Source organism: Thermobia domestica, chromosome 11 (assembly GCF_964235325.1).
Source record: "Thermobia domestica chromosome 11, izTheDome1.hap1.1, whole genome shotgun sequence".
Classification (NCBI taxonomy): Eukaryota; Metazoa; Arthropoda; class Insecta; order Zygentoma; family Lepismatidae; genus Thermobia; species Thermobia domestica.
The window spans coordinates 988,127-1,014,985 of NC_137464.1; the positions used below are offsets into that span (position 1 = coordinate 988,127).

Sequence of the window (26,859 nt, forward strand, 5' to 3'; positions counted from 1 at the left end):
TAAACATTCTGCCACTGAGTCACCGTGTCCGCATGAATGAGATACAGCCCAACATTATCATTCAGTTTCAAACTATTTTTTGTCCAATTAAATCGTCCAATGATAACGCATACATCAATTGATAGTTTACATCGTGCAGAATTCAATTAAGATGCTTGAATGCAAATTCTCATGAGGAGTTTTCGAGAACAAACGAATTTTTATGGCACTAAAAGATACATTGTTCGTTGCTAATAATATTTTGATGGGTTCTAGTTGCTGGAACAAATTGTTCAAAATTATTTAACGCGCATGTAGCGATGCGTTTAACGTATCTTAAGCCATCTTGATCTACTAAATCAAACAATATCTTGTGTGACACACATGGGAATCCGCAGCGGGGGACAATTGCCCCCTCTGGACATTTAAAAAAAAAATGAATTCTGTTCTTCGAAATATATATTAAAACATACTAGTTTTGCTACTCACTCACTACAGTACTTGACGTATCTCCGCAATATGTATTAATAATTGTTGTTTTACATTACTAATACACTAAGATATATGTATTCGCGATTTTGCTTCAGTGTCAATTCCCCCCTTGCAAAAAAAAAAAAAAAAATGTATACGCTTTTGATGACATGTATATACTGTAGGATCCTTCATTACGGAATTCTGTGTAGTCATTCGTTTGAGTCAAAACATTTTCTTCAAAACTCCTTCCGAATACTTATAACTTTTTTTTTCCAACTCTCGTATAATGATCGACTTTTGCATCCAGAGAGTACTAGGGTAATATTATGCTCTTATAGAATTTCAATTTTTAACTTCGCCTATCAATAAAAGAAAGATGTGTCCGTATTGTTGCCAAATAAGGTAATAAAATTTCTATTAAAAGAAAGGGTTGCTGTATGTATCTCAGGCAATTCAAGGAAAATTTATTACAGTTGTGCAAACTTTTTCTAATGTGTTCGCAACCTTTTTCTTGTAACTTCGTACTTCAAAAACACAAAATTATAGTAACAACATAGACCAACAGAAGCAATTGCAGTCCTCCCGCATGCAGTAGTGACTAGCATGGGGTCCCAAGGTTCGATTCCCCGGTAGGAGAGGTTTGACAGAATACTGCCATCGAACAAAGGGAAAACACAAAAATGGATCAAAAGATTGTGATCCTGGTCAAGAATTTTAGGATTGTTAAAAAAATGCTTCAGAAGATTGCGATCTTGACCAATAATTAGTTTTTCGATCAGGGGTCACAAAAGTTTTGAACGGCCCTTAAATCGAGTTTTCGTATTTTCTACGGAATAAGCACATCATACTGAGTTAAGTGATTGTTTGGGTTTGGCTACACTATATGTAGTTCTCCAGATATAAGGCGTACAAGAAAATATAATGGATCTTTTGGTTTTAAAAAAAGCACAAAGGGATAAAAAGAACCACAAAATGCATGCAAAAGATCGCCGTAGAAGAAAGAGTTTTTTCTAAAAACTTCTACTTTTTTTTATGTCTTCCCACTCCCTGCCCTCGTCTCTCCATCCAACGGACTTAGTTCTCTGTCATTCTGGCCGTCAATACGACTGTTTGAGTAGCATTGTCGCATGATGAGATGGCGTTTAGAGTGAGCAATATTTCGTCTACAAACGACTACTTTCCCCCTCAGGTATAAAAGAATATAAAGGGTAGCTATATAAAGCAACGTTACTATTTTCAATTCTTCACATTAAAAAAAAAAAAAAAAAACTCAATACTACAAGGGGACAAGTTACGGCCAATTCAAGTGAAATTTGTATTTTGGACATAACATGGGAAGTAAAAACATGAATAAAATGGGAGGATCTAGTGATCATTCAGTAAGTTTCTGCTCTAAATTATGTTAAAAGAATGTCCCTCTATTCTTTCAATGGCCAACTGTCTTCCGGACAGGCTGCCAGAAGATTTAACATCGATTCGGTATTTATTAACTCGCCGGCCACACTTGTTGTATTTATTTATTTACTTATTTATGAGTTTAATGTCTTACGATTCTATCCTTTTTCGGATAAAAAGGAAGGCAAGAAACGAATGGTTAAAGGAGAATACGTAATAGCTATGTCCTAGACCAATGGTTCTCAAACTTTTCTCAAGTGAGGACTATTTTTATTAGTCATAATGTGTTATGGACCACAATACCCTTACCTCCTCCGAAAGTCAATTTATTATGTTTTTTTTTTAAATATATTTTGAGTGTATGTTAATAGCAATGTAATTATATGTTTAAAGTATAATTAAAATTCCTCTATTATTACATTAGCATTAATACAAGAAAATGCATTTTAGTTTTTGTTTCTTTAAAATAACTGAAAGCTATCAAGAATACTTTGTGGAGTAGATAGGTAATAAATTTCATAAATAGTCAGCCCTAAAAGAGAAACTGAAAGACGTTTACTTGTGCAATTTCGAAACCTTTCGATTTTTAGCTATAGTGTGTTGCTCTCGTCTTTGATGCGAGCTGTCCCGGGTTCGATCCCCGGTGGAGATACTCGGTCTAGAAGGTCTAACAGCTTTTTCGAAAATGTATTTTTAAAAAATTTCGAAGATCATGTTACTTTATTAATCATTCAAAGTAATTATTAAATCGATCCGTACTTCTTATTCTTAAAAAAAAGTTTTGGTACTCTCCATGAGCGAGTTATTACAGCAGCTTCCACACTATAACATGTTCTCACAAGTAAGTACCTTCATTTCTACTCATTTTATTAACGATACTGTTAATCCAGCCATTTGCAAATTTGGAATATACTGTGCAATATTAAACCAACTGAGAATAATTAAAGAGCATTGTCAGGACGAACTTAAAAAGAATTATGTTTTTCGAAACATATGAAATTGTATATTAAATTTATTTAAGTTCAATACATAATACACTTACATATTTGAACCCTGCTTATTAAGGATTCTATTGTATTAGTTATACTAAATTAGATATAATCAGTGGCTACCGGTTACTGTTTGGTACCAAAATGTTTACCGTCCTCTTAAGTATTGATCAACATTAATATCATATCTCTATGACTTACGGTTCCTGAGTTATGGCTCCTTAAATCTCCAGAAATCGGAACTTTTTTGAACAATATCTCAGGAACGGTAAGAGTGACGCAAAAAAAATCCACTATTTCTTTCAGATAGTTTTTGATGCTCTATCGAATGGAGAACTCAAAATTGAAAAATTCGCAAATAACAGACACACACATACATTCACAGACATACATAATTCAGTGACGAACTCTTTTAACTTTGTTGAAAATGGCTGAGAGAAACAGAATTTGTTAATTTTTTAAAAGTTCCGGTATTACGTACCGATGCGTACTGCCAGAAAAAGATAACTTATATCGTATGAATATTAAATGACGTGTGTAAGAATATATGTGTAATAAACCCATAATTACTCACAGTTCCTGCACGTGTGCTATAACTACCCTTAATTTTCAATCTAAACATTCCCTCCAGCTTGCAACTTCCAGTTCTCTATATACATTTTTCAGCCATAGAAGAAACAAACTGGCATCCTACTCCTGCTTTCTTGGCCTAGATAGGTAGATAGTAGTGAATTAGTTACAGTAGGTAAGTAGGCTGGAGCTTACCTTCGAGACAAAACATACAAAACGGCAAGACAATCCCTTCGTAAAGTGATTTATTCGTTATCATTATAACCTCTACAGTTGGCAGCACTGTTTATGGGTGAAAATGGTCGAATGTTTTTTTTTTTTTTTTTTTTTCGTTTGCTGGAGCAGTTATGACTGATAAGGGGAAACTGTTTTTCTTCGCTCTGTTCTGTGGGGGAAAAATTCTGATTACATGAAACGGAAAATTTTCTATAGCGCCATTTAACACAAACCTAATGCAATACAGAGGGAGGTTATCATTACACGAATAGAATATTCATTTCACAATATCAACAAAGACATCCTTGTTCGTCTTATATTAAGTTTAAGTTCCACAAAAGAATTTAATATTTCTTTTCTTCACTGCTCAATATCTATTAAAAAACATTACGGATTTTCTGTCCCTTTATTCGGCATTAAGTGCCCAAAAGACAAGTTTACGGAAAACTGGATTTTATTATTATCGAAGTGAGCGAAAGAGCATCTACCAATTGACTCAAATATGTATATCTATCTCTTCCACGATTACATAAATTTATCTAATTTTAACGAAAATAGATATGTAGTTTACGCTTTTTTTTTTTTTTTTTTTTTTTTAAGGTTTGGGACGTGTTGCTCAGAATTGGAATTCAAGAATAAGGGGGTAAAATTTAACCCCAGTTTACAAATTTGCGCGAAAGTACACTGTGATACAACAATGTTCCACGATGAGGTAAAATTAATCCCAATTTACAAATTTTGCGCAAAAGCACTGTGATACAACTATTTTACATTATGATTTTCGAAAATATATATGCTGTATATGTCTATTGATTCGAGATGTATTTTTCTGTGAGGTTTACCAATCATACTCAGTGCTTCGGATTGAAATTAACCAATAACAAAATAGACTGATTTACTCCCCCTCTCTCTTAAAAATGCATATGTTAATTACAATTTCCATTTTACCCGACTTTTGTGAAGCACGGCGTGTGCTTTTAGCCTGGCTAGCCTCCGAAAATGTATCTATTTCTATTCCTCTCACTTTTACCCCTAATTATACGTTATTACTTTGGTCAGATGTTATTTTTATATAATTTATAAACATCATCGACGTATTACGCTCTGTAATGAAAATATATTTGATACAAAAAAAGAAATTCTATTTTCTAAAGCAAGCTGTTCTTAGTTGTAAAAATGTACGATCTTGTGAACGGGTCTAAAATGCTTTTATGAAATGTAGTAAACCCACTCTCAGAAGTTTGTTGATACTTGCATGACAATTGTGTCAACTCACTTTTATGATTTTTCCCCCTTTCTTTTCTTGTGCGGAGGAGCAGAACATACATGTGTTTAATTTATAATTGTTATTTCGGATAAGAGTTTTGTTAGTTACTCTCCTATCATTTTCAGGAGTATCTTAACAAACGAAACTCCAAAACTGTATGTTTTTAAAACAATCATATTTTCTAACAAGAATTTTAGAAAACCCAAAAATAGGTCAAAAGATTGTGATCATGGTCAATAATTAGTTTTTAAATCAGGGACCACAAAAGTTTCTGAACGGCCCCTAAATCGAGTTTTTGTATTTTCTACGAAATAAGCACATCATACTGAGTTAATTGATAGTTTGGGTTTGGTTACACTATATGTAGTTCTCCAGAAAAAGAAAATTTTTGAGTGAAATATATTGGATCTTTTGATTAAAAAAAAATCTATGACAGGGCACGAAATTTCAGATATGGATCCAGTAGCCAGATCAATGTGTTTGGTCTTTGCATTTTCGAAAGCAAACAAAATAAAAGGTCAAACGCCCATTACCATGCTAAAATACTGTATTTGGTCGGCAATGGCGACCAAAACTTTCGAGCCCTGTTCTAAGAGTTGAATGTATTAAGTATAAAAATAAATAAATATGCTGCTTTCGGACGCGAAAGTTATCTGTCTTAATTTCGAAAAAAAAAAAAAAAAAAAAAAAAACTCGCTTAACGTAGCTATTATGCACATTTAGAGGGCCCCACTCTAGGGATGCGCACGAGAACAAGATTTACGGATGTCTCGTCTCGAAAATGTACTGTAAAAATGATGTCTCGACACGAAAAATGTATATTTCTCTATTAGAAGATCTGTCTCGACTCTAATTTTGTCAGGAAAATTCTTTCTCGTCTCGTTTCGTGCTCATCCTTACCCCCACTCAAATGTTCATACTGTCACATGAATTACACTATCGTTCTGGGTGCAAAATAGAGATCTGGTCATGTCTCGACTTCCGGAAAAAAAAAAAAAAAAACTTTACACTGGGCTCATAATTTTCATTACATGGGAATGTGCTTACGAATTTCACTTGCAAGAAAGCGACTTAAACTAGGATCCAGCTTTTGGAAAAGCACTTTTAACTAAAATTTGTAGAACATTCATTTAGGGTAACGGGGCTCGTGAACTTGACACATCTACCGTTTTCGGATAAGTTTCTTCTCTCCCCGTACAACCACCAAAGGTTTTTCAATTATTGGTACAACATGCAAAACAATTTTGTGGTAGAATATTTATCTCCTGTAATTTCAGTTTCCCGATTTGGAAATCGATGTTATTTCCTCATATCAATAGGAGAGAAATTCTTTTTTTCTTTTGTTCCTTTTCCGACACAGGGATTAAACTCAACCTAGGAATTGACAAAATATTTTAAAGTTTGCAAATATGACGTTAACTCCAGTACTAGTAATGAACAAATTCAGGGATAAAATGCTTAAGAGGCCTCACCCCGGCAAAATTAAAATACCGCTAATTTTGTAGTAATTGTGTTATATCTTTAAATAGATAAAAGATAATTGAAATGTGGAACAAGAGGGCCCTAGATATTATTTTACTTGAGGTACCGCTATCACAACTCATCTAGTGACTTTCCGTTTTCAGCCATTTATAAACGCGAAAATAAATGCCGATTTTCAAAATGGTTCGAAATCTAAAGCAGATAAGTGAGTCGTGATAAAGGTATCTGATGTAAAATGATATTGTCTAGGGCGCTCTTGTTCCACATTTCGATTATCTTTTACCTATTTGAAGATATCACATACTTACTGTAAAATTAGCGGTCTTTTCATTTCGCCGGGATGAGGCCTCTTAATCGAATATTGGCAACAAGTTGATTGGACATCAGTTATTTACATAATATTTGTGACATGGATTTACAACAATATTAAAGAAAAATGCACAGTTGCTTTGTTCACGAGTAACATGCATTTAAATTTTGTTTTGTACAGTGCCATAGGGTTTTATGTCATACTTGGGCTCTGTAAGATGGGTAATGACAATAGGTCATACCAAGAACAGAACTCGCTATAAGAACCAAAAATAAGAGAAAGAGAGAGAATGGATTCGGTATTGGTCTTATCTTCGGGAACAACCTGTCAATAAAATGCAGTAAGAGCATGGCAGGATGCTTTAGACCTACGTATATTACCCTCCCGTTTTGAAAATTCAACTGGGCCCTTGAGTTATTGTTATTTTAATCTTTGTTTAATGGCAACTATCAGCAAGTTTGTTGAAGGGACTCAGTGGAACAGTACCGTAACACTCTCGTATCATCATCGAGAAGATCCGAGTTCGGATTCAGCGATCTGACATTTTTAACTGAAGTATTTCTACAGTTTTCCTAAGTCCTAAGAAGTGAGTGCTAATGATGGTTCCATCATAGATGTAATTTCTGGCGATTCCCCCCTCCCCGGGGAAAAGTAAGGCAAATATAAATATTTCCTACGAAGAACGGATCTACAGCTATTGAGTGTTTAGTTTCGACTTTAGTTATTCCTTTTAAGAGCCGGGGCTATGCGACAGCTTAATATCGAATCCGAACAATATAATTCTACCGGAAATCGAACCCTGGTCTTCTCTACCAATGGTACCAAGGTCAATCATAAAGTTACGAGGTTTTATAGTTGTATATAAAAATTCGTTAAAACATAAATTAACAAACAAATGACAAGTTTTTATTCTATAGGGTCTATTTCTGCATTCTACGTACAAATATATGAGACCATGGGGACAGTGAATCCAGACATGTTTTGGGGGGCACTGTCCCCCGGAAGGAACCCAAGTAATGTCTATAATATAATAAATAGAATAGTACGAGCAGTGTGTCCTCCGGAATACTAAGTGTGCCCCCGGATCATTTTTATCCGAAAGAAATACGACATGGAGACCGAAAACTAAGTTTTCAATCCTCACTAATATTGACGTCGCGAGGTGGGGGGTGAAACTTGTAACTAATCTTTCAGTGTCGTTTTCATGTTCTGATTTCCACAAACCATGTTTCTAATTTTTTTTTAAATGACTACTATTTATGAAATATTTGAAATGTATCGGAAAAATTCGCGGGAACTATTATTCGTTAAAACTTCAAATGCTCCCCAATGATTTCTTCGCGTCGGAGCTTATCCATGAAACTTCAGTGATACATAAACCTGCGTAAAATCTCACAAGTATCGGATTTGAGAACTTCGTATTGTGTTTACACTGCAAGAGAAACCACAGAAAAATATATAAAAGGGCAAAACTACGAAGTTCACATTATAGAAGTCTTAGAAGAGATCATAAAAGTTAGCTCGCATTACTATATTTTCAAAAGGAAAAAATGGAATTTCTTGAAATCAGAAACTGTAGTAATTAATCCAGATTACTACTTAAGTTGTACGAATTCTCGTACCAAAAATTTGATATAAGAGTGTTCTATATATATATATACAATATAGTAATTATTATATTCAGCTCCTGACCATTCCTATTGCAAAGGTATTAGTAATGTTACACGAAACGGAAACTGTTTCTCTCGTCAAATAAATAAATAAATAAACACTTTTGCACCAGAAACTTTATCGTTACGAGGAAAGACACAAAACTAAACTTCTGAGTGTAAAAGGGTTGTAGGTTAGTCCTTCCTCCAGTTCCGGGAGATTTAAAGTCTTTGCGAAAAGTGAACTCTTGCAGAAGTTGGCTGAAAACTTTGACCGAAAGCTTTTCCATGTTTCTCTCTCTCTGAAGTCACTTCTCCAACTTTACATAACTCAAAAATTTCTACAACTACGAAACTACAACCTCAGTAGAACACAAAGGAAATTTTTCCCTTACATTTTCTACATGTACGTTCATTCAAGCCTTTTTCTTTTTTTTTTTAAAGCCTCAAAGACATTTCACAAATTACTATGAAATTATACTAACATTATCACCATAATGCAGGATGTGCCAAATGATTCTTTTCCGCACATGATTACTTAGTGAATAACATTCCATGCTGTAGAAATGTTTATTTACACAAATAAGTACGTCAAATGTTTTTCTTTAATTTGAACAACTTGAATTACATGTGTATGCATCGCGGCCTCATGATCCATTTCATTGTTTAAAATAGGGTTTTAAAAAAATGAGTATTTCGTATGTAGTTTTACAAATAATACAGTTGGACATCGATATCTCGATTTTTTCTTTACAAATTTTTGAATTCTTCATAACACTCAATGTTAAAATAATCTCTGCAAATCGAATGTTTAAAAATTACAAACTCAATAAGTCGAATTTTAAGGGTTTCATGATCATGTTTAATAACCTCGGTAACTCGAACTTTCGTTATCTGCGAACCTCTCCGAGTCGAAGTTTTCTCTCTGTAAGTCAAATTTCTCTTGATATGACTTAGATAACTCGAAGCTATAGCAATATGCTTTTACGTAATTGTCATTGTTGCTAATGTGTATTGTAATTGTGTTTTACTCATGTCTAGGATTTTATTTTTGCTAGTCGTCTTATTTAAGGGACTTTCACAACTTCGAGTTATAGAGGTTGAATGTATAAAACTTCGAGTTATAGAGGTTGAGTGAATAAAAACTTCGAGTTATAGAGGTTGAATGAATAAAATTTCGAGTTATAGAGGTTGAATGAATAAAATTTCAAGTTATAGAGGTTGAATGAATAAAACTTTCAGTTATAGTGGTTGAATGAATAAAACTTCGAGTTATAGAGGTTATATAGTCAGTTTTCATGAGGAATGCGGAACCTCCGCAAGTCGAATTTTTGTTGTGGCCACGTTGATAACTCGAAAAACTCGATAACTCAAAAGTTTTAGCTATTCCTTTCAGTTTCGAGGTCTTACTATATTAAGAAAAGATACCAATTTTACCATACACACGATGAATTTTCAGTAGTGTGTTACGTAATAAAATCCAGTAAATTACACAAATTTACGAAAGTTCCGTAAGACAGAAACTATTAAAATATTCATGGAAATTAGAAATGAATCAAATGATGCCTAATTTATTCACTTCATGTGTTTTAAGATATTTATTTGAGAATAATTTGTTTCGTTTTTTTTTTTCGCCCTTGTGCAACACTACGGCTATGAAGAACGGAGTCTATTATTAAAAAGGCTCCAAACAGTGTAGGATCTAGCACGGGGCCGGGGGCTTACGGGTCTTAGTTTTTGAGTGACAAAAATGTTTAACCTATTATTTATAAAATTTTGAAAGTTTATAGTGAACTCATGGTATGCCTATCATAGTCTGGGTCCTGGCAGCCCCCTCCAGTTTTTATCTTCTAGATTCGCCACTGGCTCCAAACCAGAACCAAGACTAGTCCGATGTACAGACTATCATGCAAGATCAACCCTTACAGGTCGTTCCCCATCACCTATCTAGCCTACAGAAAGCTGAATTTACAAGAACACCACGGATCCAGTATATTTCATTTCTATTTATGTCGGTGCGTTATTTCTTAGTTCCACCATTTTAAATGAGCCACACGAATGAAAAATAAGTTAATATTATAAATTCGAATTTTTGACGCAGGAAACTGTATCACATGACGCAAAACCACGGAAATACAATTTTTTGAAATAGAAAAATGAACCAATTTCACAAAATGAAAATTTTTATTTAGTGTTGCCAAGAGACGAGACGAGAGTCTCATTTCGTAAATTTTGAAAATGTCTCGCCTCGATTCTCGTAAAACTAATCTCGTCTCGTTTTTCTAACTTTATGCTGGTTTTTTTTTTCTTAATTTTATATAGAAGTTATGAGAATCCTTCCGCGTCACAAGAAGTCCACAAAGGGTGTAAGATAACAACATTCAAGCCTTATTTATTACTGGAGTATATTGTAAAATGACTTCCGGTTGATTTTTTAAATGTTGACAAATACTCTTCATTGTGTTCGTATAATCCCTTTATTAATTTATAGATTTTTTTAAATACTATGAATAATTTAACACTAAAACATTGTTTCAAATTTAAGGATTCGGTTGTAATGTTCCACACGAGACTAGGGATGCGCACGAGACGAGTCGAGACAGGATTTTCCTGACAAAATTCGAGTCGAGACACGGCTCTTCCAATAGAGAAATATATATTTTTCGAGTCGAGTCATCACTTTTATGGCACATTTTCGAGTCGAGACAGCCACAAATCTTGTGTCGTGCGCATCCCTACACGAGACACGAGAAATTTCTAGTCTCGTCTCGTCTCGAATTTGGAAACGTACTTCTTACCTCATATTCGAGCCGATCAAAAAGTTTCACGTCTCATGGGTAAAACTGATTTTATTGAATAAAATAGTACAACCTAACAATAAAGTGTATCATAGTATATTTCTAGCTTTACTGGTATTTTACCGCCCTTTTCTATAAAGTAGATTAACTTTTGGCCTAGGAATGCGCACGAGACAAGATTTGAGGCTGTCTCGTTTCGAAAATGCGCTGTAAAAGTGTTGTCTCGACTCGAATTTTGCCAGGAAAATTCTGCCTCGTCTTATCTCGTGCGCATCCCTACTTTTAGGTGTATGGCCTGATTTTCCGTATAGCTTCGTGTCACAAGATTTGAACATTGCCTAATAAATTTAAAGAGATCAGTAAATTTCTTCATACCTCATATACAAGTTTTTACTCCCACTTTTCTCAATTCCAGTAATCAGATTTAGAACGATTTGAGATTCGTCCTCCCATGAACAGTGAGCCAAACCAATTGAAAGTATAGTCGGTGATGGAATATTCGAAACCACGTTCCCTGACTTGCACTGAAGGACCAAATTGTATAAAGTAGTAACCATTCCGGTTTTAATGCATCCCCATCGGTAAAGATTGTTATAGTTTGTAAAATCGAAAGAACAGAGGCGAAAACGGAAATTGCAGAAAGCAATCAATCAGGGAATGAACGGTTAATTGCAATCTGATTGCATGAGAACCTTCTGAAGTATTTGCATGAGATCCTAACACACATGGAAAGTACCTGCAAGCGAATCGAATACATCGCTTCGTTTTTGTTTTTTTTTTTTGTTTTGTTTTTTTTAATTTAGTCCCTGGTTCTCTTACACTGAACATTTATTTGCTGCATCTTGTAGCGAAGTATAACATTCTAAACTGTTTTTCTTTCTTTTTTCTTCCTTTCTTGAAAGTCAAAAGTAAATAAAGTTGATCAGAAATTTGAAGCTTCTCTCGATATTTTGGTGGTTAATATATACATACAGGGCTTTATTTTTTAACTATTCTATTAACATCAAAGACAGAAATTACGATTGAAAACTTTTCTTTGATTACTCTAATTAACAAATTCAATGGAAAATAAGTTTAACTCACAGATTACTCAAATGTATTGAAAAATGGTTAACTGCTTCCATTGTGCTTGTAATACATAGCCTATTAGACGTCTACCATTACTAAACGTGTCAAACCCGTTTTAACAAATATTAGAACAGAGTTAGAAATAAACAGAGAAATTTTACAGCAAAGCTAAATATAACCAGAGAAATTTTACAGCAGAGCTAGAAATAATCAAAGAAATTTTATAGTACAACTGAAATAATCAGACAATTGGCGCATTCAAAGCACAACGGAATCAAGTCCACATCTTTTTATTTTTTTGGTCATTTTGAACATAGTCATGTTTAATATCTCTATCTGAAATTCTTTTCAGATTTTTAAAGATTCATGACCAAATATTGCAAATAACTTTCATAATTTAAAATATAATTATAACGCTCCCATATGTACTTAAAAGTACCATACAATTTTTTCTCATAACTTTGGTACCTGGATTTGATTCCCTTGTGCTCTGAACGCCCCAATTTACTACAGAAATAGAAATTATTAGCTAAATTTTACAGCAGAGCTAGAAATGAGAGAAATTTTACAACAAAGCTAGAAATGAGAAATTTTACAACAGAGTTAGAAATGAAAGAAACTGTACAGCAGAGCGAGAAATGAGAGAAATATAACAGTAAAGCTATTAAATACATTATATACGATTAGTAGAAGATTTTTAATTAAAGAACGTTGAGAAAATGCTCTTATTTTGGAATGATATGGGTTAGAGAAGGATAAGATATAAGTATTGTAGTTTTTAGTTTTAGTGTCCCACGAATTTGCCCTTTAGGAGACAATGAAAAATGAATGATGACGAATGACATGAATGATGAAAATGACAACATATAGCATCCATGTCCTGAGCAGGATTCAAACTCGCAACACGGCAGGTCTTGTGATCTCTAGCCTAATCTTTTAGCGAATTCAAGCACGTGAACTAACAATAAAGGAGAGAGAGAGAGAGAAGTCAAAAATTATCCTAATTTTAGTTCAATTTTAGGTATTTCTGAAGATGTTTATCAACTGTCAAAAACAGAACAAGTAGAAAAAAAGAATGGTAAAATCATATGAAAAGTACTCTATGCAATGGGTACTTTATTCTCAGTAAAACGAAAGCATTTTTGTTTGGGTTTAATTAATTTTAATTTTAAACGAGAAATTAACAGGTCTTGCTGCCCATGCTTATCGCCATACGTAAAGAGTACTCCACTCCACGCTTGATATAAAATAATTTTAAGAAAAAGATGCATTGGGCGTTTCCATTAACATGTATTACTTATATGTAAATTTTACTTATTTTTAATTTTTCAAAATTTTCTTAACAATACTCGTCAATTTTACTTTATTTTAAACATTTTTTCAAAATATTGTATCAACCGACGAATAATCCAAATTTCTCTGTGCAACTTTTTAGTGCTTAGAAGATATTATATAGTGGAATAGTTTTAGTTGTTAGTATGTTACCCACAGTCAAAGAATACATCTCCAAATGGATCATCGTGTGTCACTTATTTAGACAGTCAACTCTACAAAAATGAGAAGCATCTTAAAAATTGTGAAGAAAATTTTTTATGTTCTTTAGTTTCTGTGATGGAAAAAAAATGGAAAGCTGGAAACAGAGATGGTGAGTTAATATGATTATTTGTCATCAGGGTGCAAATTATAATTATCAGCAGGGTTCGCTCCGGCTTATTAACGCCTCCTGAAAGTAATCATAGCAATATATCACTAGGGAAACCCCGGATGCGCCTTAATCAAAACAACAGGAGAATTATAGAAGTTACAGTGATTAGTAGGATACGAAAGTGTTGTGATATTCTTTCTGTCTGAGATTGCTAACACATAATACACCTTCCTGCACGTCAGCTAGTACAACATTTGATGTATCTCCATATACCTAAGGTACAACTTTATTTCAAAACAAAGTCATTGCAATATTTTTACATGAGTGTATTTGTGTTCCTCCATGCTCAACGCGCGTAAGGTCTTGCTCTTAGTTTTCCGGACGCGGTGTTGACTCGGATATAAACTCCTGTAATGGTTCGGATCTCAACCCAGTCTCCTATACCTTTGGTACTGGCAATGGACATAAAACCCTGCTGTTGTTCTTGTGAAGTTAGCTGTCTACGAAACATACAAAGTACACAAAATACTTTAATGTTATTTCAATCATACTGGTGTTACCCAAAAAAATATTCAAATTGGATTCCATTAAAAGACAGTTCTTCAATCTCAAAAAGGAGCGAAGATATACCGATCATTTACACACAGTACTTTTTTTTTGGAAGAAGAAAAGTGTTTTAAAATGAGAAATTCGATCTTAATATCCTAATTTTATAAGAAAATAAATCCGATTATGTTTTCATATTATCTTGCATTTACAACCATATAAAATATTCTTAATTCCTTGTAACGTCCTTTTCTCTAACAAAAGTAGAACAATCATTGGAAATCTATGATGATTGTACACGACCCATGTTATATCGAGGCCTTTGAAGCTCCGTGTGTAGTTTCAAGAGCCCAAAGAGTCAGAAAAGTTCTATTTCAAAACTAGAAATGGGAGACAACCGTGGAGATACAAAAGATTCGTATCATGGTGTAAGTTCAAATATTTACACTCCCGCATGGAACACAATAAGATTATTTTGAAAATGTACAATGTTCTCAAGTTAAACATTTATTTTCCGTACATTACTTACATGTAAATGTTAACTGAAAATCTGGGAAAAGTACAGTATGTGGTAATAATTTGATTGCTAACTATTCGTTGAACATTCTTATCTACTAGATAAATATGTTGACTACTTTTTTTCTATAAATTTCAAATGTAGTCAACCATGTTTCCCATCTTTCCTCCATGTCTTGAAAGTAATTATAAATAGACTTAGCATTACTTTTTACTTTAAAGAAAATATATGTAAAATAAAATAATCGACAAATAATCGACTTCCGTTATATTTCAAAGCATTTTCTATCTTATATGACAGCTACGTTCTCCAAATTTTAATTCTATGTTTTCCTTTAGTTATTTTGAAACAAATGTAAAATGGCGAGAATTTCATTCAACTAACATCTCCAGCTCTAAAATATCACTAAGTTTATACTATTTTATTATAACAGGAATGATGGATTCTGTTCGAGAAAGAGAAGAGTAATTTGGAACACTTATGTGTGTCACATAATACATCTTAATTACAGATACACATGAGCCAAGAGTTGAGGATGCCTCGTCTCGAAAATGTCTCGTAAAAAGTTATGGCTCGTCTTGAAAAAGTTTGTGAGTGCTCTATATCATCTGAAACCCCGTCACGAATGTTTTATCTCGCCTCAAAAAATTTATATTGTGAGAGCTCTACGTCATCTGGAACGCCGTCCCGAAAATGTTTTCTTGTCTCGAAAACAAAACTAGAAGTACCTTTTAAAATTCGAGACATGAAACATATGAATTCCTGTCTCGCTTTCGAGACATTTCTCAAATCTCACGGGCAACACTAGATCACTGTTTTTGTATTACATGATTCACTGTATACATTAAAAAAAAAGATACAAATCGATAAAATGATTGTATGGGCATTGAAGAGCATTATCAGCGTTTAAACATGCCAGTCATTACACAATATACTCCAGTAATAAATAAGGCTTGAATGTTGTTATATCACACCCTTCGTGACCTCTCGTGATTGGAAGTATTCTGATAACTAATAGATAAAATTTAACAAACATGAGGGCAAAAATTTAAGTATATAAATTTACAAATAACGACTCGAGAAAATTTCTAGACGAGACAAGAAAATCTTATGAAAATCGAGACGAAATGAGAAAAAAATCTTTTGAGACAAAATTAACGAGATAACATGAGAGAACCTTATTTCACGTCTTGTGGGGAATAGTATGTGCCACCCTAATTTTAATGGCTAAAACGTTGTACTACTTTTAGCAAGATGGAACAGTTTTTAGATCGCAAGACCCACCGATAACACATCGATGTGTGTGTCTAACGTAAATGGGAGAATCCATCAAACAAAGTACCGGTACTTCTGATACGTGAAATAGTACACATTAAAGTATATGAAAAAAGTGACATTCGATACTTTTTAATTGTCATGGATATTTTGATACAATGTAATGTGTCTTATGAAATATTAACCCGCATAAATATTTACTATACACAGATTAATGTGTCGAACAAAAATTTATTCTGCGTGCATGTAATGACAGATTAAAAAAAAAAAAAGAAAAACAGTACTGTTACACGTTACGATCAACAAGAATTGATGTCAACTGACTGTGGAGAGGAGACGCGTCGTAATTAAATTCTAAATTAAGTGCTTAATGAATATGTGTGTTTTTTTTTTTTTTAACATTGAATGAAAAGGTTGTCAATAGACCTATAGGCGTCTAATTATTATCAATGCATAAAACAAATCAGTGAATACAAAAGTTACGGACGAATCCAATTAAATTTAATTAGCCACCAGAAAAATTAGTGACAATTCTCGAGTATATATATATACAGAGAGGATATTGTCGCTTGGCCTTCCGTGGCTGGTCAGCAGGGCAAACACGCATTCTTTCGATGGATGGATATGGTGTGTTCCCTTCATGCGGTGGACGAAACACTTTTTTTTTTTTTTTTTTTTTTTAACGTACATACATACTTACAAAGTATGCTAAAATGTGACAACAACGAAATGCCATTGGGTCATAGGATTGTTTCCCGCCCCTGTTCTCTGCAGCTGTAAATAACATTTAAAATTGCTATTCCATTAAAACTTCACGTGCGTTCTAACAATAACATTCACAGAACGTTTCGTCGATTTGTCTCTCTAGCCATGTGAGCTAGGGAGCAATAGAGGTGCTTGTTTATTTCATTTTATTGTTAACACAGGATAAGAATAACTTGGTGTAATGCTTTTATGGGCGGATATTTCACCTACAATGTTTCAATTACTCCTAAGTAATTAATTTTCTTAATAGTCCGATACAGATATTAAAGTATTTGGCGAAGTTCTAATTATGTTTATGGAAATTAGGAATTTCATATATCTAAGCACACATTAGTCTTTTTGTAATTAGTTTTGGTATTGCAATGTGAGTTATCTAGAAAAGCCCGGAGCACCTTGGCAACTCAAGAACTATATAGCTAGTGAATTTTTTTTATATTTATATGGGTGATGTGTGGTCAGTACAGCGCCGTATTCTATCACTTTTCTTTTTTGGATCAAAAGATCCATTATATTTGAGTTAAAAATTTTCTTATAGCTCTTACATCTGCAGAACAACATATAGGGTAGCCAAACCCAAACTATCACTTTAGGTATGATGTGCATATTCCGTAAAAACATACAACTCGATTTTAGGGGCCATTCAAAAATGTTGTGGTCCCTGATCCAAAAACTAATTATTAGCCAAGATCTCAATCTTTTGATGCTTTTCTTTTTTCTTTTCTTTTCTTTTTTTCTTTTTTAACGATCATTCCAAAAATTCTTGTTTAAAGATAAGTTTGCTCTCTTCTAACTAATGTAGCTTCTACCTAGGTAGAAGATGCCAATACAATCTTGAGTACTGAATTTCCAAATATTTTCTATACTTTTTTTTTTTTTTACCTCTAAAGTTTACATAAACAATTCATAACTTCGTCGACGTTATTATTGTCCTGCAAGACATTTTCAGTTTTTAGGTATCCCAAATCTTAAAACAACCCGGAATGAAGTTTGCAATACGCAAATTAACTACATAGACATCATCCGTAATATAATTTAGTAATAACAAACATCAATAATAATAATAATAATAATAATAATAATAATAATAATAATAATAATAATAATAATAATAATAATAATAATAATAATAATATGATGTAAAGTTTTCCTAGTTGAATTTTCTATAGCCGATAGCAATAAATAAATAAATATTATTACCGTAATTATATGACATGCGTGAAGTTGACTCCTCATGCGTAGTGTTCGAGAGAATCGGCAAAAAGGAATTTTGTGGCCCTAAAAATATACGCTGTTTGTGACCAACTGCTTCAAAAATACGCTATATATTATGGTGAAACTGGTAGTAAAATATTCCTTCCCTCGCCCTCCTCATGAGCCCTATCATTATGCCATTAGCAACAGTAAAGTACACATATAGCTAAAAAGATATAATAATCTAAAATTACCACGAACTCTTGAACTTACGTATTCTTGAACTTTAAGTATCTTACTTTTTTTAAAAAAATAGTTGGGTGTATATCTAGTAAACCTCGTTCAGGCCTTTTCAGTTCCTAAAGAACTTATTGAAGGTTAGATTACACACTTCGACAAAGTGGTGGATGGTCAGAGTACTGATTACAAACCGCGGTAATTTTTTACTTTCGGCACTCATATTACCCGATAGTTTGTCACTTGACTTATTCTAATACTGAATCGCTGTCCCCAATGGGGAACAAAATCAGGGCCACGCGCTATAAAATAATAATAATTTACATATAAAAACAAAATATTCTAAATACGAGATCAAGTTTGCGTAAACAGAATAGCCTTTCCAAAAATGAATTTCATTTTTAAAAAACGCCAACTTTCGAGTAGGAACTAATAAAAAGTAATTCTCTATACAAACTATAGGAAAATACATTTGGAATTTTTGTACTGCGTAAATGTATATAGAGCATTGCTGTATCGATGAAAGCAAAACAAAAAAGATTTGTCGGAAAAGTCTTTGAAAGTGTGTTGATGAGAAGGCACGTCTTGCGTGACCTGAGCCATGCTCGTTGTTGCATTGAAGTGTTTTCCTGGGCACGAATCTCATCCATGACCCGACAATTATAATGCACAAAACAAAAAATAAACAAACAAATAAAAATATTTTGCTTTTTCGTAAAAAGGGGAAAGAAAACCAAACACTCGACGAAAGAATCGAAATCGAGTGCGTTGTCGCCCGGGAGGGAGCTGCAAGTTGAATGGTGCTGATCGTTGATAGTGAGGCAAGGGGACGCACTCGAGAGTCCCCGCTGTACACTCGTGATGGTTGTGGCGTTACCGATTGTCTTCTGTTTTATCAGCCTGCAAGAGTCGCTCTGCTGGGTCGTTGGCGCGGACGATTGCTACTATAGTATTATGAACGGCAACCCCATTCTTCCCAGGATATCGCAGTTTCGTTCCCCTCTCTTTTTTTTTCTTTTAATTTTTATTTAGGACAATTCTTTGTCATTGCTATGAAGAAGGGAGAATGTTCGTAGTTCCGAAAAGATACACTTGATAAATACGCACAGTTCAGGTACAGACCCTAACTTTTAATCGTCTCCGTAACATTTTCTACAACCAATTTCACCCGAGAACTTTATCAGCAAATACATTTTATATTGTGACAAAATATTGAGAAATTACGAATTTATTCTTATACCGTTAAAAAAAAAAATCTTTTTGGAACAAAAAGTATTACTGCAATGAAATTACCTACAGTTGCTTATCAGTATAACAGGCATTGATTAAGCATACTATTTCAACTTTCTTTAGTACTAGTTTGGGAAAGATAAGTCTTTATACTTTCCGGAAAATTTATATGAACGAGGTGAATACTTTCTTTTAGGGACATAAGTGCCTTTCTTACAGATAGGCTAAAATTTTGAAGCACCAATATGCGTTGTTTGATCCATTTTGCCGTTAAAAAAAAAATGGATCTTTTAGTTCAAACTCAACTAATAAAAACTTAGAACAGTGAAATGTATCTAACTAAAATTACAAAATGCACTGATTAACCAAATGAAAAACTTTACTTCCAAATCGTTATTATTTCTGATTTTTGAAGCCCGTAACCTCCGATATTTACAAATCAAATATTTGGCCAATCAACTTATGATACGGGGTGAATACCGAAAATTTTGTGATCCAAAAGAAAAATCCATACCGGATCCACACATAATACAGGTATTCGTCTTAATAATAATAATAATAATAATAATAATAATAATAATACGTTTCAGGAAAGAGAATAAGTGCTCTATTTTCAAAGAGGGCATTTTATTTTGAAATACCGATCACAGAGTACGAACTAATAAAAAAATATGATCTATAAACTACAGGTATGTATGTCTATTTTAAATTCTGGCACTACACTCGTAAAAAGTTTGTGTTAATAAAATCAAATATGTGATATGTGTACAACAAAAGTCTTTGAAGCATATAAATTCAAATTTACAATTTCTTGGGTACACGAGAAACACACAGAATTAAAATGTACTTACATTAAAAGGAAATGTCTTTCTGGCCACGGATATTGGTTTAATGAACTTTAGAATTAACGCTATAGTAATCAAAATGTAATATTTACAGAAATACTCACAAGTTGAAATTATTGAAAATTCAAGATGACATATGATTCACTCTATATTTCATTTCATGCAGTTAATTTATTTACTGGTATATTTACGCTAATATGTGTGCCCGTTGAGCCCTAAAGATATGGCTTTTACTGGGAATCCAACCCGGTATCATTCACAACAAAAGCAAGCATGCTTACCCATTGAACTGTTTGGGATTAAGACTTAATTATTCATGGCAAAATTATATTATTATTATTATTATTATTATTATTATTATTATTTAAATGCTTTTGAAGCATAATTTTCAAAATATCATGGTGAATATATAAAATAATTATATTTTTAAAAATTAGCCTACTGTTTCCTATATATGGATTTTTTGAGAAAATGGAAATGTTATTGAAAAATGCTAAATTTAGGTGTTGGACAATAAATAAAATACTACTGATATTAGTTTAAAAAGTTTCACGATGTATTATTATTATTATTTTGCTCTCTCGCCCTAATACAGAAAATTATTGGAATTTTAGATTATATTTTTCTTTTACTTAGTATAAGGTAAAACATTAATCTACAATTAAAGATTATAATAAACAAAAGATACTTCAAGAAGTGACACAACCAACTAAATTAATTCCCGGGCTTTATTGCTTGTAAAGGGGGATATGGCTGGCCATACGGCTTTTATTCGGGTAAGCATGATCAGAACACTAGTTCGGCTGATTTTTCTGTACCGGAGTTTGCTTCCTCTTACATCTAATATATATACTCCCAGCTGCCTTACGATGCCGGGTCAACACCAAAAATCGAATCCAGGTCTACGCATACCGACGGCAGGTATAGTTACAATAAGAGCATTGTTTTCACAGATTCATTTAATTTCTGTATTTCTTAAATTTTTAGTACTAAACTTATTAGCAAGGATGATTATTTTAATTGTAATTAGGATGTCAAATAAATTCAGGTTAATCACTGTGCTCTGGAATGTTAGTCTGTTAAAATCTAAGGGACTATTGACGCCTTACATGTCTCTCGGAAAGTGACATGTGATTAAGCATGTTTCAAATTCAAAATGTAATTCTATATTGAATATTTAATATTATACTATATACACTGGGATCACGACAAATGTTTCAATAAGCTTATAAGGCCACAAACCGGATGACTGTTCAAAAACCGAAAATTCAAGGTTTTGTGAATCGCAATGAGCAATCGGTTTCTTCAACAGAAAAGACAAAAGAAAATTTTAACACGCTGCCGATAATTTTGGACTGCAACAAGAAAGCACATTCACTCTTGAGATATGTAATACACGTTACATCGCGAAATTTATCTCGGACCAAATTGGTTAAGAAGAATAAAGAATGCCGAGTTATAAAGAATGTCTCAAAACTTAATTTACATTAAAGCTTTAATAAAATCAAAATTATCGTGGTAACAAATCTGGTTTGGAATCGTGTGAACTTCTCCTGCGAAACTATGCGAATATTATTATTATCTAGATAAATATGGAGTTCGTAGCTATCTTAGACGGAAGTGCTTCCCATGTACAAAAGCAAATATAATCTGTTATCCAAAGCGAACAGATTAATATCATCGACACGTATTTCTTTTAATTTTTATTATTATTATTATTATCATTTCTCAATACTATACCAGAATTTCCAAGCCAAGTCCTCTAAGTTCTTGCCAGGTGCTTATAAAAATATTATAAGATATTTATCCTTCCTTAACCGTAAAGTGCATTACTGATATATATATTGCATGGAATGTGAAACTAAAAAATAATTGCCTTATATATTATAAATAAATAATTCATAATAAAATATAAAATAAAAAAAAAAGGTATTTAAAATACAACTATTTCCTACATGTGCCGCTTTCATATATGTAGGGTCGAGGTCGGACGTTGTTTCGACATATTAATCTGTTCTGAATATAATTCCAGCAGACTTTATACCGTACATAGATTCAGCACTTTTTGATATATTAAATTACAGGTAACATGCGTCTCACACAATAATATCTCTTATAAACAGTGACTCAATCTTCGTGCAATATATTTTTTTTTTAAATTGTTGAACTAGGCCTAATTGCATTAATGTCCTGTAACAACTTTTATAATAGCTGTGTTGATGTTAAGGTTACTTATGAACACCTATTCAAAGTGTGTGTGTTTACAGCCGCCGTACGTGATTATATACTCCCTGTGTGTGTGTGTGTACGTTGTGTGCATTTAATTTTTACGCAGCGCCTAGTCCAATTGAAAGCAGGACAATAAACAAGTCGTGTTCTCTGTTTGAAATGTTACACCAAACGGCAAGTATTATTACCAAGTAGATGCGATTTTTTTTTCAACGAAGGCTGTTCATTTTATTACGAAAGCAATTATAAGGATCCGCAAAACGTTAGCAAAATATGGTGGAAATTTTTATTTATTTATTTATTTTAAAAAGAATTCTTTTATCTCCCACTCACCACTTGTAAAATGAGTACTAAATAACACAATCTCCAATGTAATAAATCGGAAGTAGACGGAAATTGGAGCCTCGCAAATTTGAAACAAATTCAAAGCACGAATACACACGTATTTAAAACATTAATTTGGCAAACCAAGTCCTACAGCCGTTTCTGTTTAGTTATTCTCTCAGCTATTTCCATGCGTACTTATTTCGAAAAAATAAATTACGAAAATCTAGCTTAAATGAACGTAAAAGCAATACTGAGAATCATAATTAATAATTTAATACAATCACTGTGTAAATTATGTTAGAATGCAGACATTTATTTTGCAGAGGACAAACACTGATAGGGCTAACAGTGTTCTTCCGCATTTTGAGTGCTAACATTTCAATGTATTACAGTGAAAAATATTAAATTATGGTTCAGCTTGTATATTTATTTTTATCCATCTGCATGTGTAAGAATATATATTTGTCTCTCAGACCTAATACAAAGGCACGGAATGGGAATACGAATCATAATACTACCCCGAGGTGCTCGAGGCCTACCACAATTCCCGGTGACTCCCAGCGTGGTAGCCGTCAATGCAACGCCAAACGCTGTGCATCTGCAGGGGGAAAGCAATGCGAGGTCCTCGGAGGCACATTAAGATACTTCGCAGAAAACCATTAAAAAGTATTGATTCCGTTCCACTACACTGAATACATTTGGACTTGCAAACAATAAAACCAGATCACTCAACAATAAAGAGGTGTGCGAGATAGCGATTTCCTCGACTTCTTGTCTCCGAAGACAAAAGAACTACCAACCACTGTGGGTGAGTCATCAACAAGTATTTAACAACGAAGGTATTCTTTTCACAAATGACAATTCAAAATATGTTAAGTGTTATTTATAAATATTGTCTTAGATATTCGTAGGTCTAAGTCGCTTCAGGGGTTCACAGCAAGAAGTTTCTTTACTAACAAAGCCAGATTTCGAAATCAACTAACACCCGCGAAATAACACCAGCAATGGTACTTTGTCCAGAAGGAGCTAGCAAAACTTGGCACGGGAAGAATTTCTTTCTTCTTTACTTGACAACTAAACTTTTTTAGTACTAAAACAGAAATTCCACTCATTTGTCCATTTTACAACTTCAAAAAAGCAAGGACGTTTTATCCATCATCACTTCAGGCAAACATTACTCGAGTTGCATGTCGACAATTTACTTGGTTGCATTAAAGAAGCTAAATGACTGAAGCACCTGGTTTTGGAGACTGCAAAGAGCTAACCCCGGCTGCAGGCAGCCATTTTGATCATCCACCACAGCGAAGAGACATAAGAGCTGACAGACATGATTCATTAATCAAAGTTCATGACCTCTTCCTTCCCCCCTTTTGCCCCCTAAACTCCCCCCAACAGCGCCAGAAAATTAATGACCACATTCTGTACGAAGGGAAGTATTCGGGAAAATTTATTTCTCGGAAGTACGAGACAACGATCGTCCTTGAAATAGGGGGGGAAATAAAAAAGTCACAAATTTTCGGACGCATGGCGCGCGCGAACTGCACCGAGTGTTAGGCCTAACACGCCTTGGGGAACCGCTTTGGGGTTTGCCCGAGCAAGTTGCCGGTCAGCGCGCGGACTATTGGGGTCGCTCAAGAACTAATGCTTACTGGCCAAGAAGAACAGAGCTTTCTAAGTATTTTAATACACCATCAACAGGATAGAAAAACAGAACTACAAACACATATGCAACTAAATGTTTACTTACCCATAAATTGCGTCCTTATCTCTTTTATGGACATCCGGAACGGATCCCATAACATGGTTAGAAACTGGTGTCACATGGTTGCCATGGTATTGATGCATTCCATGCGTGTGGTTCATATGTGGCGAATGATGCGTAAGGGGCTGAAGAGGTCGATGAGGGGCGTGTGGGTCATACATCGAACTAGGGACCTCCATAGTGCCGTAGTGGGGTAGTCCATCATCATACTACAGAATTCAGAATATAAAAAAGAAGAAAAGAGAAAAGATAGTTGACGGGATAAAATTTAATTTTCATTTAACTACATATATTACTAATTATATATTTTTTTCAAAAATGCTATCTTTAATGGAAAATTATTGAAATAATTTTAAAAATTAGGCCTAAATGATTATGACAAAAATCTGAGAAAGAAGATTTTGCAATTTAATTTCTAGGGCCTAGATCTTTAATTTTGAAAAAAATGGCTTTGTTGATCTTTTACAAGGAACGGCTTGTGGGCCCCACTTACCCTCGGCTGAGCCATGAACGCCCTCCCGCTGCAAGTAAAATCACCGTGTTCGGCCACCTTCACTCCACACCGGTTAAACCACACACACTAAATAGCACAACAGTAAAAAACACCACTCTTTCTGATTGTTGATGATCAGCAATTGTTGTAGATGCACCACTGAAGATGTTATTGTTGCCGAAGATGTTACAAAAAGGCCTTTTCTTGTTTGTTATGGACACACTTGCACTGTACTGTCGATACATAAATGAACACGTTATTTCCTGCTAAGTATATCACCACGAGATCACGGAATAACCCCCAAACAACAATTTTTTATTGTAATTGAAACTTGTACAAAGCCTCGCTCGGATTTCTCTATTATAAACCCCCCAATAACTCGGATACGAACTTTTATATATATAAATATATATAAAACTTCTTATTCTCAAAATACACAACACCAAGTTATATTAAAAGCGCACACTTTGACGAACTACGCGACGGTGGCTCATATAACAAGGGGATGCAGTGTGATTCCCCCACCCCTGATCATCAGGGATTCTTTCGCCTTCTCGCTAAGGTCCGCGCGTCACACATCTGAAAAACGTTGCGCTGTAGTCGCTCGTAGGCCACCTCTTGCGCGAGCACACGGATGCCAACTGTCAATCACGGCAGAGGGAAGGCACGGCCGGGAATATGTATGGGCTGTCACGAGACACGGTGGGTTGCGCCGCGCACTCACAAATGTCAGCTACTGCGCATATTACAACAACGTGAAACCCGGCCCCCTTTCGCTTCGTTGTAAACAGACATGCTGAGCAGCGTGACTCTCGACTGGTCCGTTACGACATACAGCGCCATTATCAAGTTGGCGGAGAAGTGCGGAAACACCTACTCTACACACGATATTTTCCCCACTCCACTACGACCAACCATCTTTTTTTCTTTACAGCCATATCTGTCGGAGTAACGTCGCTCTGAATATGCATGGAAATCAGTTTCCTTGTGCGCTCAACAGCTGATCAAAAGGCATCATGGACGCAAAATACCGTACACACAGGGAGAAAATTCAGTGTAATAAAATTTCTTTTAAAACCTTATTTTTCCCCCTTGTCCCTGTTTAAAAAAGTTCTACAACCTTAAAAAGTACTCGATTATCTTGAGTTTTATAACCCATCATGCCAACTACAAACGGGGTTCTAAAGGAACAGCTGATGACGTATTTTTTTTTTCTTTTCGTTGCTCTCACTTCTTCGATCGATCGATACCACATCAAACACTGATTGATATCTCGCTGTCCTGTTGCGATATATTTATTTTTGCGCGCTTTTTTTTCTTTCTTTCTTTCTTGTTTCAATCCAAACTTTAAAAAAATGGTTATTTCACTTTACCTACAGCTGATCGATTGTACGTTTTGACAAATGAACTAACAGCTCCGGATAAGTAAGGGGAAAAAAAATTAAAATCTTTTGCAGTTTGTCTAGACTTGCTACGAAATATTTAAGTTTACAGACAATGATTTGTAAGTTGAAATTTTATGGTTTTTCGCCTTTTTTTTTTTACTCTTTTAAACAAAACTCATGGATAGTTCCAGTAAGTGGCAAATTTATTTTCTTTT

The 26,859-nt window shown here is 34.0% G+C and overlaps 1 protein-coding gene across 1 annotated transcript in view; it reads right to left on the reverse strand.

The window, feature by feature from the left end:
- Positions 1-26,019, reverse strand: part of hth (Meis homeobox homothorax) — a gene marked incomplete in the record, with an annotated part of 832,122 nt that extends 806,103 nt beyond the window's left edge. The window contains 2 exon segments of the mRNA XM_081729908.1: positions 24,752-24,975; positions 25,260-26,019. Coding sequence (XP_081586034.1) covers positions 24,752-24,975; positions 25,260-25,274 — 239 coding nt within the window.
- Between the last annotated feature and the right edge of the window lie 840 nt (positions 26,020-26,859).